The sequence below is a fragment of the Rhinoraja longicauda genome, chromosome 13, assembly GCF_053455715.1.
Source record: "Rhinoraja longicauda isolate Sanriku21f chromosome 13, sRhiLon1.1, whole genome shotgun sequence".
NCBI lineage: Eukaryota > Metazoa > Chordata > Chondrichthyes > Rajiformes > Arhynchobatidae > Rhinoraja > Rhinoraja longicauda.
The window spans coordinates 50,204,971-50,219,457 of NC_135965.1; the positions used below are offsets into that span (position 1 = coordinate 50,204,971).

At 41.3% G+C, this 14,487-nt stretch overlaps 2 protein-coding genes across 5 annotated transcripts in view; one reads left to right on the plus strand and one right to left on the minus strand.

Annotated features, from left to right (window-relative positions):
* LOC144599098 (uncharacterized) overlaps positions 1 to 3,071 on the minus strand; it is a 79,626-nt gene extending 76,555 nt beyond the window's left edge. Inside the window, exon 1 of the mRNA XM_078409817.1 lies at positions 2,959 to 3,071. Within this exon, the coding sequence (XP_078265943.1) occupies positions 2,959 to 3,071 (113 nt within the window). The remainder of the gene's footprint in view (positions 1 to 2,958) is intronic.
* The window catches only part of tbl1xr1a (TBL1X/Y related 1a), a 107,839-nt gene that overhangs the window by 30,619 nt on the left and 62,733 nt on the right, over positions 1 to 14,487 (plus strand). The window contains exon 1 of one of the 4 annotated variants that reach the window (XM_078410939.1): positions 11,002 to 11,095. The exons of the other annotated variants lie outside the window; for them this stretch is intronic. The gene's annotated coding sequence lies outside the window, so the exon portion shown is untranslated. Of the gene's footprint in view, positions 1 to 11,001; positions 11,096 to 14,487 lie in introns of those variants that run through there. 4 annotated transcript variants of the gene reach the window in all.

A 14,487-nucleotide genomic window follows, 5' to 3' on the forward strand; every position in this document is an offset into this window, starting at 1 on the left:
AGTTGGACTAAACCGCCATGCCTGAGTACCACAGAGTTTTCTGTGGGGGGCAGGTGAGGCTGCCTGGTCAATACGTAGTATTGAGAAACCTTTGGGACGGAGAGCTGAGAATGGGCCATGCCTTGCGTACTGTGGCAGGGTTGGTTCTCCCTGTGCATAGAACCATTGTGGGATCACTAAATCATTTAAATGCCCAGAAGCCTGTTAATGACTGATTCATTTATGCCATGTTTCTTAGTTTAAGATGGGTGTATTTAGGATTATTCTACATAGCTGCTAACAAAATGTCACCACACTCCAGCAGCATTTTAATACCATGGACTTCATGGCTAGAAGAATTTTAAACATACTTGTCGTCAATCTTTAACGTGAATTGTATTGTTTAAAATGTATGTCGGAAATGTGCAGAACTGATTTGATGCCAACTTGATCTTCACTCCTACTGCTAATGCACTGTCATAATCACAGAGAAAACCTGATGTGTGCCACCTGGTGATGTAACTCCCTCCTTTCCCCCTGCTTCCCCCCCACCCAACGCACTAAAACCTGACTCCTAGGAGTCTCACTAATGTGTTTGTTTTGGCAATTGAACAGTTCATAGAATCACAAAAAGGTCAGCACAGAAAAAGAGCCTTGCACCCTATTCATCAATGCCATGGTTGCTTATCTATGCTAATCCCATTTGCCTGTATTAGGACTATATCTTCCCAGCCATGTCCAACCAAGTGCCTGTCCATATACCTTTCATGCATGTGTGTTGAATTTCCAGTCTTGTTGCTTGCATATATTATGTTTTTTGAAAATATGCTAGCAGGACACACAGTTCGCTCTATGCATAATACTAGTATTGCATAACATGACTTTTGATACTCTATTTCAATTTTTTTTTTTTTAAAGAACTCAAACTACTTGGAAAATCTATGCCACAGGGTAAATAATAAGTAACCTAAAAGCTCCAGTGAATATTGTTGCATTTACTTCTGGGGGAAGTTGATGTTCTGGTTTGGTTATGTAACCAAAAATCTATTAAAGGATAACCTAATTTGAAAGCCCCATGCCTTCAGATGCTGCTGCATGTTGGAAATTAATTTGTGAGAGAGATTAATGGCATTCATCTGAAAAAAAACTAAAGCATCAATTCATAGAATTTGAGTAGGACATTGCATTAACTTGGTAGGTTGGTTTTATCTTTCAAGAGGCAAATGTAGAAACATAGTGATTCTTTTTTATAACACAGTGGATAATGGTTAAACATTAAGGACTTGATAAAGTATTTAAATATAGAACTAGCATTGACACAAATGCTGGAATTTTAAAAAATCCGTAATCTTTGCTGAATGATCAAAAAATGCATCTTTCTTCAGTTTATTAATATCCAATTCTAATTCTCCTCCTCCTCTGCATTCTTAGTCCCTTGGGGATGGGGATGATGTGTTTCACCTGCAATTCTGTCGCATTCATTTTTAGCTTAATGTAGGAAAAACATGGTAGAAACAATGAACTGCGGATTATGTAATTAGAGGATGGAATGTAGGTGGCAGGGGAGGGATGGAAAAAGTGCGAGTTCAGGTGGGGCACAGAGAAGAGGGCGGTGGGAAATGGGGGGTGTATGGGGGAAGAAAGACGAGGAGGAGGGTTTTATAATGATCTAAAATAGGAGAATTCAGTGTTCATACCATTGGGTTGTAAGCTACCCAAGCAGATTATGAGGTGGTGTTTCCCCAGTTTGCATGTGGTCTCACTTTGGCAATGGAGGAGGTCCAGGACAAAGGTCAGTGTGGGAATGGGAAGTGGATTTAAAACGGCAAACATCTGGGAGATCCAGCAGGACTTGGTGGACCAAGTGCTATAGTGTTCGACAAATCCGTTGCTGGGTCTATGCTTGGTCTCGCCGTTGTACAGGAGGCCACACCAAGAACACCTGATATAGTGGATGTGGTTAAAGGAGGTGCACGTGAACCTCTGTCTCACCTGGAAGGGCCGCAGCATTGGTTCCACAATGGTGAGAAGCTAGCATATATAAACTCACTTTTCACAAAAGGAGGGGGAGAGAAAGCAGGAAACGATAGGATGTTAACCAGACAGGCCACACAGTAGCAAATGTTAGCATGCGAGAGCTTCAGCAACCTAGGTTCATTCCTGGCCTCGAGTGCTCTGTGTGTGATATTGCTTGATAGGTTAATTTGTTATTGTAAATTATCAGCACTGTAAGGGGTAGTAGGAGAATAGGAGCAAAATTGGTGGTCATGTGAAAAGAAATGGGTTACAGCGAAAAGATGGTGGGGGGGGGTTGAAGGGATTGATGGCTTTGCTCTGAGATGGCATTAACAGTGAGTTGAGTGGTCTCCTGTGTTGTGAGAAATGTAACATGTCGGTAATAGAGAAAATATTGGAATCTATTATTGGAGGATCTCGATGCAGTTAAGAATTTTATTGGCTGTGGTGTCCATTGAAGGCTGATGAATAGTGTCAAGGCAGTGATGAATTTGCAGGACAGTGGACGTGAAAGATATCCCACGGAATGGCAGATTGGGTGTGAGGGACTGGATATTTATACTCTTGTTTTGATTGCGATGTCTAAAAAGTCCACATACAATATTTGATGCTGCTTCTTACATTTTTCTTGGATTTATTGTTTGTTGCAGATCACGTCCATTAATACCCATTGGCTATGACAGACATAAAAGGCTGGAGTAACTCAGCAGGTCAGGCAGCATAACTGGAGAAAAGGAAATGGTGACGTTCCTTTTTTCCAGAAATGCTGCTTGACCCGCTGAGTTACTCTAGCCTTTTGTGTCTGTCTTCGGTTTAAACAAGCATCTGCAGTTCTTCCCTTTACCTATTGGCTGTTGGGTGGGGGTTGTAGGCAGTTGAGGAGGATTTGTGTGATAGTTTACTGATGGCAGAGTGATTCCTCTGTAATTGCCACTATTGGGAGCCTGCAATGTCTCTGCGCACCTTTTAGCATGTCTCTTGTTCCCAGAGAAGGTCAGGAGCTGGGCCAGGAGTATGGCTCTGCTGGGTTTTTTTGCTCCAGAGATCTTACAGATTTTCTGCTGTTTGATGGTCATTCTAACCTCTCCCCAGACTGGAGTTGTCGGTAATAGTTGATAAGTTCATGAACCTTTGAAAAGCATGATTTTCAAAGGTCATAGGGAAAGGCTGATTCCAAGCAAATGCTTAGATCATATGTGGTCTCATGGCAGCTCCCCTGGTAGAAAATATGACAGTGTTGATCAGGCAGCAGCATTTGGCAGAAGGGCAGGAGGAGAACCTTTTTCATGAGCAGCAAATGTTACCACCATGGCTGTAGACTCATTTGCTTCAAGATGGCAGTAAAATGCTCCATGACTTTCTTATGTGCCTCATTTTGGACTTTCAAGCGACTATCCTTGATTTCCGTAATCACTTGGACCAACGTTTACTCACTGGTTCTCGCATGGTTGTCAGCGAGATTGCTGAATTTCTTGAAAATTCAAGAGTCAAGAGTGTTTGAATTGTCATATGTGCCAACAACAGAAAAATAAAATTCGTACTTGCGGCAGCATAACTGGCTTGTAAACACAACCCTCAATCTTAAAACCTTGCAAAATCTTTCTGGCAGAATTAATCAGAACTTGTGGGGGGAGGGGGAACTTGTGTGCAACCGTTTCACACAGTGTGGTGGGTATATGGAATGAGCTGCCAGAGGAGGTTGAGGTACAATAACAGCATTTAAAAGACATTTAGACAGGTACTTGAATAGGAAAGGTTTAGTGGGATATGGGCCAAATGCAGCCAGGTGGGACTAGTGTAGATGGGGCATCTTGGTCGGCACGGGCTAGTTGGGCTGAAGGATCTGTTTCTGTGCTGTATGACTCCATGATTATGCCCCTGTAAGTTAGACTTCTCTGTATTATGGGAAGTTCTTGAGTTAGCCATGGAGTCATGCAGTCATGCCTCAACCAAGACTGAGCATACTGCTCTAATTTTAGAGCTTCTAATTATTAGCTCTAATTTAGAGATACAGCATGGAAACAGGCTCTTCGGTCTACAAAGTCTGCGCTGACCAGCGATCTCCGCATGCTAGCACTATCCTACACACTAGGAACAATTTACAATTTTACCGAAACCAATTAACCTACAAACCTGTACGTCTTTGGAATGTGGGAGAAAACTGGAGTACCCGGAGAAAACCCATGCGGTCACAGGGAGAACGTACAAGCTCCATACAGACAGCACCTGTAATCGGGATTGAACCTGGGCTCTGGCTCTGTAAGGCAGTAACTCTACCGCTTCGCCACTGTGCCGCCCTTAATGTTTATGAGTAGCCTCTAGAGTTTGTATTTTAGAATCAACCCTGACAGTCTTTCCCAAAACCATGCCATCGACTACCAAGCACAAAGCTATTAGCTGTACAGTAACGAGATTGCACGTTCCTCTTTTAAATTGTGCACACATCATGACTTGAAAATATATCACAGTTCCTTCAACATTGTGAGGTCTAAAATTTGGAACTTCCCTCCTAACACGATTGTTCCGTGAGCAGCAAGTGTTACCACAATGGCGGTAGACTCATTCGCTTCAAAATGCTCGTTAGCTTTTTCATGGGCCACATACCTAGACAAATCACCTCGAGAGCATTTGGGGATGAATAATAATAAATGCTGCCGTTACTCAGATGGTACAAATTAAATAAATAATCATAAAGTTGCAAACTTTATTGTGGATAATTGTTACAGATATCTATAGCTTCATAGTGTGATTTATTTTGATTAAATCAAGATTTCTAAACAATGCTTAGTTTAAAGATAGACACAAAATGCTGGAGCAATTCAGCGGGACAGGCAGCATCTCTGGAGAGAAGGAATGGGTGACGTTTCGGGTTGAGAATGTTTAGTTTAGTGATACAGCGTGGCAACAGGCCCATTGGCCCACAGAATCTGCATCGACCAGTGATCCCCGCACATTAACGTTATCGTACACGCACTAGGGACAATTTACACTTATATTAAGCCTATTAACTTCCAAACCTGTACGTCTTTGGCGTGTGTGAGGAAGCCGAAGATCTCAGAGAAAACTCAAGGGAGAACGTATGAACTCCGTACAGACAGCACCCGTAGTAGGGATCGAACCCAGGTCACAGGCGCTGCAAACGCTGTAAGGCAGCAACTCTACTGCTGCGCCACCGTGCTGCCCTGTGTGTTTCAATGTGTGTTGTCAATGTGTTTGATAATTATATTCTGAAATCTTGCACTCTGTGAATTTGATCTTGTGATAACACTGGGACTTTGCATAAACAATGTCATTTCAAAGCATTTAGTGTTCTTAGTTTTTAACATTTGCTGCCTTTATACTCGTGTTTCATTGAATGGCATGGCCATTATTCTGAAAATAGCAATGAACCTCATCCTATGCTGCATTTCATGTATAGTTCTTCTGAAATTGAATATATTTCATAAAACCTTTGAGGTAGAGTTTGCTTACTTTAGGATATTTGGAACTGAAATCTATATCTTTGAATTAAAATCTATGTGTTCCTTTTAAAGTATTCTAATCTCCCTTCATCTTATTACCATCTCATTCTATTGAGGGACGAACAAAAGTAATTTGGAATTACAGATGATTTGATGCCAAACAATATTAAAGACAAACGAGATGAAGCAATGTCCCAACTTCAGAGAAATTGCAAAGAAAAATTCATTTTATAAAAGAAAATGAGCTCTTTTGATGTTCTTTGCTTGCACTTAATTTCAATAGGATCAAATAAACTGTAGTAATAGATACAGCTGTATGTAAGTGAAATAGAACATGGAAAGATACAGCACAGGAACAGGCCCTTCTTCAGTCTGAAGAACGGTCTCGACCTGAAACGTCGTCCATTCCTCTCCCGAGATGCTGCCTGACCCGTTGAGTTACTCCAGCATTTTTTGTCTACCTTCGATTTAAACCAGCATCTGCAGTTTTTCTTACAGGAACAGGCCCTTTGGCTCTATATGTCTGTGACTAACCACATGATGCAAAGTTAATCTAGCCTCATCTGCCTGCACCTGATATATTCCCTGCATATCTGCAGAAGACTGAGGGGGATCTTATTGAAACATATAAAATTCTTAAGGGGTTGGAGAGGCTAGATGCGGGAAGATTGTTCCCGATGTTGGGGAAGTCCAGAACCAGGGGTCACAGCTTAAGGATAAGGGGGAAGTCTTTTAGGACCGAGATGAGAAAACATTTCTTCACACAGAGAGTGGTGAGTCTGTGGAATTCTCTGCCACAGAAGGTAGTTGAGGCCAGTTCATTGGCTATATTTAAGAGGGAGTTAGATGTGGCCCTTGTGGCTAAAGGGATCAGGGGGTATGGAGAGAAGGCAGGTACAGGTTACTGAGCTGGATGATCAGCCATGATCATATTGAATGGTGGTGCAGGGTCGAAGGGCCGAATGGCCTACTCCTGCACCTATTTTCTATGTTTCTATCTATGTGTCTAAAAGTCTCTTAAATGCCACTATTGTATCTGTCTCCATCACCACCCGTGGCAACATGTTCCAGGCACCCACCGCCCTTAAAAGCACTTGCTCTGCACATCTCCTTTAAACATTGCTGCTTTGACCTTAAAGATATGCCCTGTGGTCTTTTACATTTCTACCCTGGGAAAATGGTTCTGACTATTTACCCAATCTATGCCCCTCGTAATTTTATCTACCTCTATCAGACCTCTCTTCAGCCACCAACACCCACAGAGAAAACAATCCATGTCTGTCCATCTTTTTGTGGGCAATACCCCCTGATCCAGGCAGCATTCTGGTAACCTTTTCTGCACCCTCTCCAAAGCCTCCAAATCCTTCCTGTAATGGGGCAACCACAACTGTACACGATTCTCCAAACGCGGCCTAAGCAAAGTCCTATAACGCTGCAGAACAAAATGATAAAAATGGCCATTGAATAAATATAAATATTTTAATATTTTCTACTGTTCTATTCTTGTATCTCAACCTACAACTGTTTTATTTTTGTCCCTGCAGGTTTTATTAGATTAGGTTTTTTTTGTCCATTTAAATTAAATTTTCTACACAATGCCATAGTATTCTTGTGGTTTTGGACTGGAATACAACATGCTCTCCTTACATGATCTTTGTAGGATTTTAAACATTTAAATCTATTTACATTCAGGAATGCTGTTAATTCTGAATAATGTTTTATCTTTTAGACATTGTACAGACAATACTTTAGCCTAACAAAATTAAATGACTATAAATTGAATTATGTCCTGTGAAGTTTTAATATTACAGAATTCAAACCTAGGTTTGGTTTTACACAAATTACAGATTTAAAAACACAACTTTAAATTTACAGAAAAGGACCATATTTGACAATTTAATTAAATTATTATAAACGTCTAATCAGCCCACATAAATGGTGAGAACTAAACTTGACCACAGGCTTATTCTTTATACAATCTAGTGGACAATTAGATGGTGAATGGATTGTGATGTGTTTTTTTACCACCTCAAAGTGGTGCAATCTGTTGGGCAAGGGTTGGTGTGGCAGTTTGGTTTCATTGATCCCACTCCAGAGCGAAGGATAGGGATGTTGTAGAATATAAACCAAACTCCACACTTGCTAGCGAGAAGATACCTTAGATACCCATCTGGGGGAAATTTGGGTTTGGTTGTTGCTGGATCATTGTTTAATTTAGTTTATTTTAGAGATACGGCATGGAAACAGACCCTTTGGCCTATTGAGTCCATGCCAACCAGCGACTTTCACCGTATACTAGTTCTATCCTACACACTAGGGGCAATTTACAGAAGCCAATTGCCCTACAAACCCTCAGGTCTTTGGAATGTGGGAAGAAACCAGAGCACTCAGCAAAAAAACATTCAGTTACAGGGAAACGTACAAACTTCAAACAGACAGCACTCGTAGAAAGGATCGAGAAGGGTCTCTGGCGCTGTGAGGCAGCAACTCTACCGCTGCGCCACTGTGCCATTCTCATTGTTATTGTCAATAACGAAGGGATGCCATTTCCATCTTGGGAGCAGAAAATAGCATATTTTGTTCTCTCTGGTCAAGTCAGGATTACACTGTAACCTCCAAATCAATTTTCTAACTAATGTACTTGGTCGAAACCACCTGTCATATTAGGGCGACTAACTCATGATGATAGGATCTCAACAAATACTGGCAGTACTTAAAGTTGTCGAGCAACATTTCTATAAACCTCAAGTTCCCAGCTGTTTGTGTTATCAGATTTGATGTATGCATGACCTGAAACACTTGATGTTGTGGTGCTAACATGGTAGGCTAGCTAAACTCTTAGCTTTGATAGTGGTTGTTTCCATAGTAATTATTTACCGTGTTCAATTAAGTAGAACACTGCATCTTATTGCACAGGATTTGGTTTGCTATGTACTGGAAGGTTTAAATCTTAATGAACTTGGTTGGAACTTTGGATTTTCCAGTTTGTTTTCCCAAACTTTGCAAGTTTCCAAGATGGATTTGTTGGGCATCTCACAAACCCCATATGTTTGTCGCATAAATTTTGAAAAGTGCATCTATTGTAATTTGTTGCCAACTTGAAAAGTTGTTTTTTCACCATCTTCTCTTTTTGTATTAATTTTAATTCCAGAATTGTTCCATGTTCGTAAAATTTGATGTTGAGAAAATATTTTAAAAATTCTTATCACAAATTTGATTGTGTGGGAAAATAACTGCAGATGCTGGTTCAAATTGAAGGTAGACACAAAATGCCGGAGTAACTCAGTGTGTCAGGCAGCATCTCAGGAGAGAAGGATTGGGTGATGTTTCAGGTCGAGACCCTTCTTCAGACTGATGTCAGGGGAGGGGCAGAACAAAGATAGGATGTAGTAGAAGACAGGAAGACAGTGGGAGAACTGGGAAGGGGAGGGGGAAGAGAGGGACAGAGGAACAGTCTGAAGTTGGAGAAGTCAATGTTCATATCGCTCGGGTGTAAACTGCACAAGCGAAATATCAGATGCTGTTCCTCCAATTTGCGCTGGGCCTCACTATGACAATGGAATACAGAATACAGAATACAGAGTTTTATTTGTCATTCGGTACCGAGGTACCGAACGAAATTACGTTACCAGCGGTCACACAAAAAAAAGAAACACAAGACACATAACCCCAACACAAACATCCATCACAGTGACTCCAAACACCCCCTCACTGTGATGGAGGCAACAAAACTTCCGCTCTCTTCCCCACGCCCAAGTCCCCGCGGCCGAGCCGCACCGGATGCTGAAACATCCCGCGGCCGAGCTGGGCGATGGAAGGCCCCGCGGCAGTACCGTGCGCAGCTAAGTCCCGCGGCCGAGCCGCGCCGGGCGATGGAAGGCCCCGTGACAAAAGGGAGTGGGCGGGGGAGTTGTACTGCTGAGCCACTGCGAGATCAGGTTGGTTAAGGCGGACTGAGCGAAGGTGTTGAGCGAAACGATCGCCGAGCCTGCCGATGGTTTGGTCTTGCCGATGTAGAGAAGTTGATATCTGGAACAGCGGATACAGTAGATGAGGTTGGAGGAGGTGCAGATGAACCTCAGCCTCACCTGGAAAGACTGTTTGGGTCCTTGGATGGAGTCGAGAGGGGGGGGTAAAGGGACAGGTGTTGCATCTCCTGCGGTTGCAGGGGAAAGTACCTGGGGAGAGGGTAGTTTGGGTGGGAAGGGATGAGTGGACCAAGGAGTTATGGAGGGAACGGTCTCTGCGGAAAGCAGAAAGGGGTGGAGATGGGAAGATGTGCCCAGTAGTGGGATCCCGTTGGAGGTGACGGAAATGTTGGAGGATAATTGTATTCGTTGTGTTCCTCTTACTTACTGTGGAAATGGCATTTGGGGAAAATCACTTAATTTTAAGCATGATCTCCCTCTTGGGTATCATTTGCAGGGTATGATCTTTTATAATTCAGACATGTTTACCAAAATTAATATTGCACTAGAATCTCACAATCCTGATTGATAAAAGATAAACCAGTATTATTTTCAGATCAAAATACTAACTGCTACAATTGACATCCCAAAATCATTAGGTTTAGGTTTATTATTGTCACATGTACTGAGGCACAATGAAGAGCTTTAGCAGTCCAAGTCTGAGTGGGTCCACCCCAACACTTCTTGGATACCCAATTTCCCCACATTTGTTTTTTTTGTGTTTTTAGTTTAGTGTCACATGTACCGAGGCACAGTGAAAAGGTTCCATAACAAAGTCCTTCAAAGTTCATGCAGATTTTGTTGCTTTTTGGTTGATGATAAACTGGATGCCAAGTGATTTTATATCCGTGTGAATCCGTGTGTGTAAAATAATTTGTAATCGTCATCTATTCCTTCGGAACTTGCATATAATCATTTTTCAAAATGTGGTGCAGACTAATTTCAAATTTTGTATAAAAAAAAAAGAAATTGAGCAATGTGTCCTACTTTTGTTTTTACCTCTTGAGAGCACCATCGAAGAAGAGGGTGAAATGGATAACATAAACACTCCAATGAGTCATAGACCTTTTGCTCCCCATGGACTGTCAGCCGATTGAATTTGAAAGGAAATCATTATTTTTCTCCTGAAGAATGTGTGTACATCCACCAAATTATTCCACAGCTGGACTCTGTCTGAAGTCAAATGAAGGAAGTGTGTACTTAGACATAATGCTGGGGAATCTGTTCATGGATCCCCTGCCAGGTTTATTACTGGGAAATCTGTTCATTGATCTGATGCCAGGTTCAGTTTGGGAGAAGATTGCTGACCCCATGCAAGGGCGAAAGTTCAAAGGAGGGAACGTCACCCATTCCTTCTCTCCCGAGATGCTGCCTGACCTGCTGAGTTACTCCAGCATTTTGTGAATAAATCGATTTGTACCAGCATCTGCAGTTATTTTCTTATACTTTTAATTATGCTTGTTCTAATGATTTTAATTAACTATTTCTGTACTTTTAAGGGACAGCATTGTCTTGAACTTTCTGAATTATTTATTTCATTTTAAGATAGTCTTTGAATGCTTCTGAATGTCAAGGGCACTCGGACGTATTCAAAGCTTCACAGCTTTAATACCTGGCAAAACCGGAGATGTGGCTTTGACGAGGCTTAAAGACTTCCACAGCAGTTTTACGGTGAGCTGTTTTTTGCTGTCATGCCCATTCAAACCAATTATGGCCCTGAAATGTAACGGCCTTACCAGTTGGATCCAGAATGCTCTTGTTTTGCAGATCTGAACCAGGTAAATTGGACTTTACTGGAGTTTATCTTGCACTAAGCATTATCTCCTTTATCGTGCACACTGTGGATGGCTCAATCATAATCATGTATAGTCTTTCCGTCTGGTCTGGTTAGCAAGCAACAAAAGCTTTTCACTGTGCCTCGGTACATGTGACACTAAACTAAAAACACAAAAAAAACAAATGTGGGGAAATTGGGTATCCAAGAAGTGTTGGGGTGGACCCACTCAGACTTGGACTGCTAAAGCTCTTCATTGTGCCTCAGTACATGTGACAATAATAAACCTAAACCTAATGATTTTGGGATGTCAATTGTAGCAGTTAGTATTTTGATCTGAAAATAATACTGGTTTATCTTTTATCAATCAGGATTGTGAGATTCTAGTGCAATATTAATTTTGGTAAACATGTCTGAATTATAATTGGCTCATAGATATTGACTTTTCACCTATAAGAGTGTACTTGTTGTAAGAATACAATAAGTTAAACCAATGTAGCTGAAGATATTGGAAGGATAAAGGTTTGTGCAGAGCATGTGGACGCATGCATTCATAGCATCGCCAAAACACAACTCTAAGAAACCTATGAAACATTTGAAATTTAATGGCATTACCTGAAGTCTCTTGATCATCCATTATAGGGTCAACACAGGCATACACTCATCAGTGTATGCTCACAGATGTACGATTCGGAAAAATTCTAAACAAGTAATTGCTGCCAAGTCTTTGTTTAGTCATCAGCAAAATGATGGAAAATCTCTCTGACAGATGACTTATCCCATTTCATTCCATTTTGGTTTTTGAGGTGGCTGATGACATCAATGTGGGAACCAACACAGAGCAGTACAGCACAAGAACAGGCCCTTCGGCTACAATGTCCATGCTGAACGTGATGCTAAGTTAAACTAATCGCTTCTGCCTGCAAGTGATCCATATCCTTCCTTTCCCTGCATATCCATGTGCCTTTCCAAAAACCCCTTGAATGCCACTATTATATCCACCTCTACTACCAGCAGTGTGCTGCTCCAAGCACACACCGCACTCTGTATAGTTTTTGTTGTTTAGAGATACATTGCGGAAACGGGCCCTTCGGCCCACCAAGTCTGCACCCACCAATGATTTGGTGGACAGACGTCTGCCCTACACACACTAGGGACAATTTTACATTTACACCATGCCAATTAACCTACAAAACTGTACGTCATTAGAGTGTGGGAGGAAACTGATCTCGTAGAAATCCCACGCAGGTCATGGGGACAACGTACAAACCTCCATACAGACAAGCACCAGTAGTCAGGATCAAACCCGGGTCTCTGGCTCTGTAAGGCAGTAGCTCTTCTGCTGCGCCACCGTGCCACCAGATAGAAAAGCCGAGAATTCTTTCTCGGTGTAAATCGATCGATTTCAGCAGTCCAAACTTGTGGAGACATCATTGTTTCTGTTGGCTTGGTGGTTGGTAGATTGTGGGGCACTGTTTTTGAGATCCTTGCGATTTTTCAAGGTGGATATTTTTTTCCAAGCTATTTCTATTTGTTATGAAGCCAGGCTGATGAAATGTCAGGGTGGATTAGGTGGTGACGGTTTCAATAACAACAAATACTTGTGGTGACAGTGATGTCTTTCAGTCGTATCATTTACTCAATGGTTCAATGGCACTTTTCTGCCACATGTACCTAGGTCCAGGGAAACTATTTTTGCATACAGTTCAGTAAAAATCGTACTATACATTAGCACAATCATACTTGACTACAATGAGTATAAGAATAGTAGATTACACCTGAGGCTGTATGCAAGAGTCACCACGTTTCAAGTGCCATTTTGTACCTTTGACGTTCAGAGTTGTTAAAAATGTTAGTCGAATGTGGTCAGAAAGGCTCGTAATCTTGGCAGCAGCACTAGGTTGGAGTTGCTGGGGTGGGCCTGGACTGGTGATGCTACCACTGTTGCAAAATGAAAGTGACACCTTGAGGCCTGGTGCTTGTCTTTCTGACTTTTAAACATTGGGGCCCTATTTTGCATTCCCTTTAAACTTCTTGGGAGCCCCATCCTCTGCTCCCCTTTAAATTCACCTGGTTCACTGCAATACAGGTTCTACAGCAACATCTAGACAAGCAAGGAGGAAAATGTGTGTTGTGTATAATGAGAGTAATAACCAGTAAGCAAGAAAAAGTGTGCTTATCCGGCACCACCAAAGTCATGAAGATGCCAGATTACTGGGGTTTTGTTCTGTTGAGATCATTGTACTTGTTTGTATACATTTGCTTTGAGAATTTGCCACGGCTTTTGTATGATTTGTCTCACATTAATTGTGCTTATCAAACTATTTGCCTCCAGTTATCCAAATGATGGGCTGAAATGGAGTTGACTTTTTCAGAGTGCAGGAAAACAAAGTTTACTCAATACCAACAACAACAAAGAGAAAAGATAGATTCATTTTGTTTTTGCATAAGCAATGTAATCCTTTTAGCAGCATTGTGGGAAGAAAGGACAGCTAGGGTGGGAGGAATAAATAATTATTGAAATTAGATTGATGTGCAAACTATTTCTTTCCTCAATGAGAAAATAAATAATGGAAATTGTTGGACTACTTAAAAGATCATATTGGTGAGGTAATGGAAATAATTAGGATCATGATAAGATAAAGTTCAAACAAGTATAAAGGAAAATTGAAAGAATAGACTAGGAAAGATTAACAGTTCCAAAAGTCCAAAATTAAACGAGCATGTTAACAGAACATTGTAAATCCACCACCCTGGATAAGCTAATGCTGGACAGGTTGCGTCACACTGTGAGTGGCAGCCTTCTGTTTACTCTTCCTCATTCTCTTTCACCACTGCTCAGATCAAATATGATATCTCGTGCTTAAAGTCTGTACACATCAAGAGGAGTTGTAAAGATATAATTTATCCAAACCCTTTCATAACATACTTTTCCATTACATCCCCTTTCTGCTGTATCCCTTCTCATTCCTCCAACGCCAGGCATATTATTCCACAGTTTTACAAGCGTTTCCTTATGTTCTGTGTTCTATCATTTTACTCTTCAAAGGAAGACTGCACAGTGATTGTGTTAGGGCCAAGTATAGTTTTAAATGACTTCTCTTGTCAGCACTTACCAAATGCATCCTAACGTCTGTTGTTTGTATAGCCTGAACAGGTCTTTAGAGCTGTAATTTCTGTGCTTTTAAACAGATATCCACATGAACCATGCATTTTCCCGCATAATGTTGTATCCGCCATTTCCCTCATTTGTTGAGCTCACCAACATGGTCATGAATTTATTCTTTTT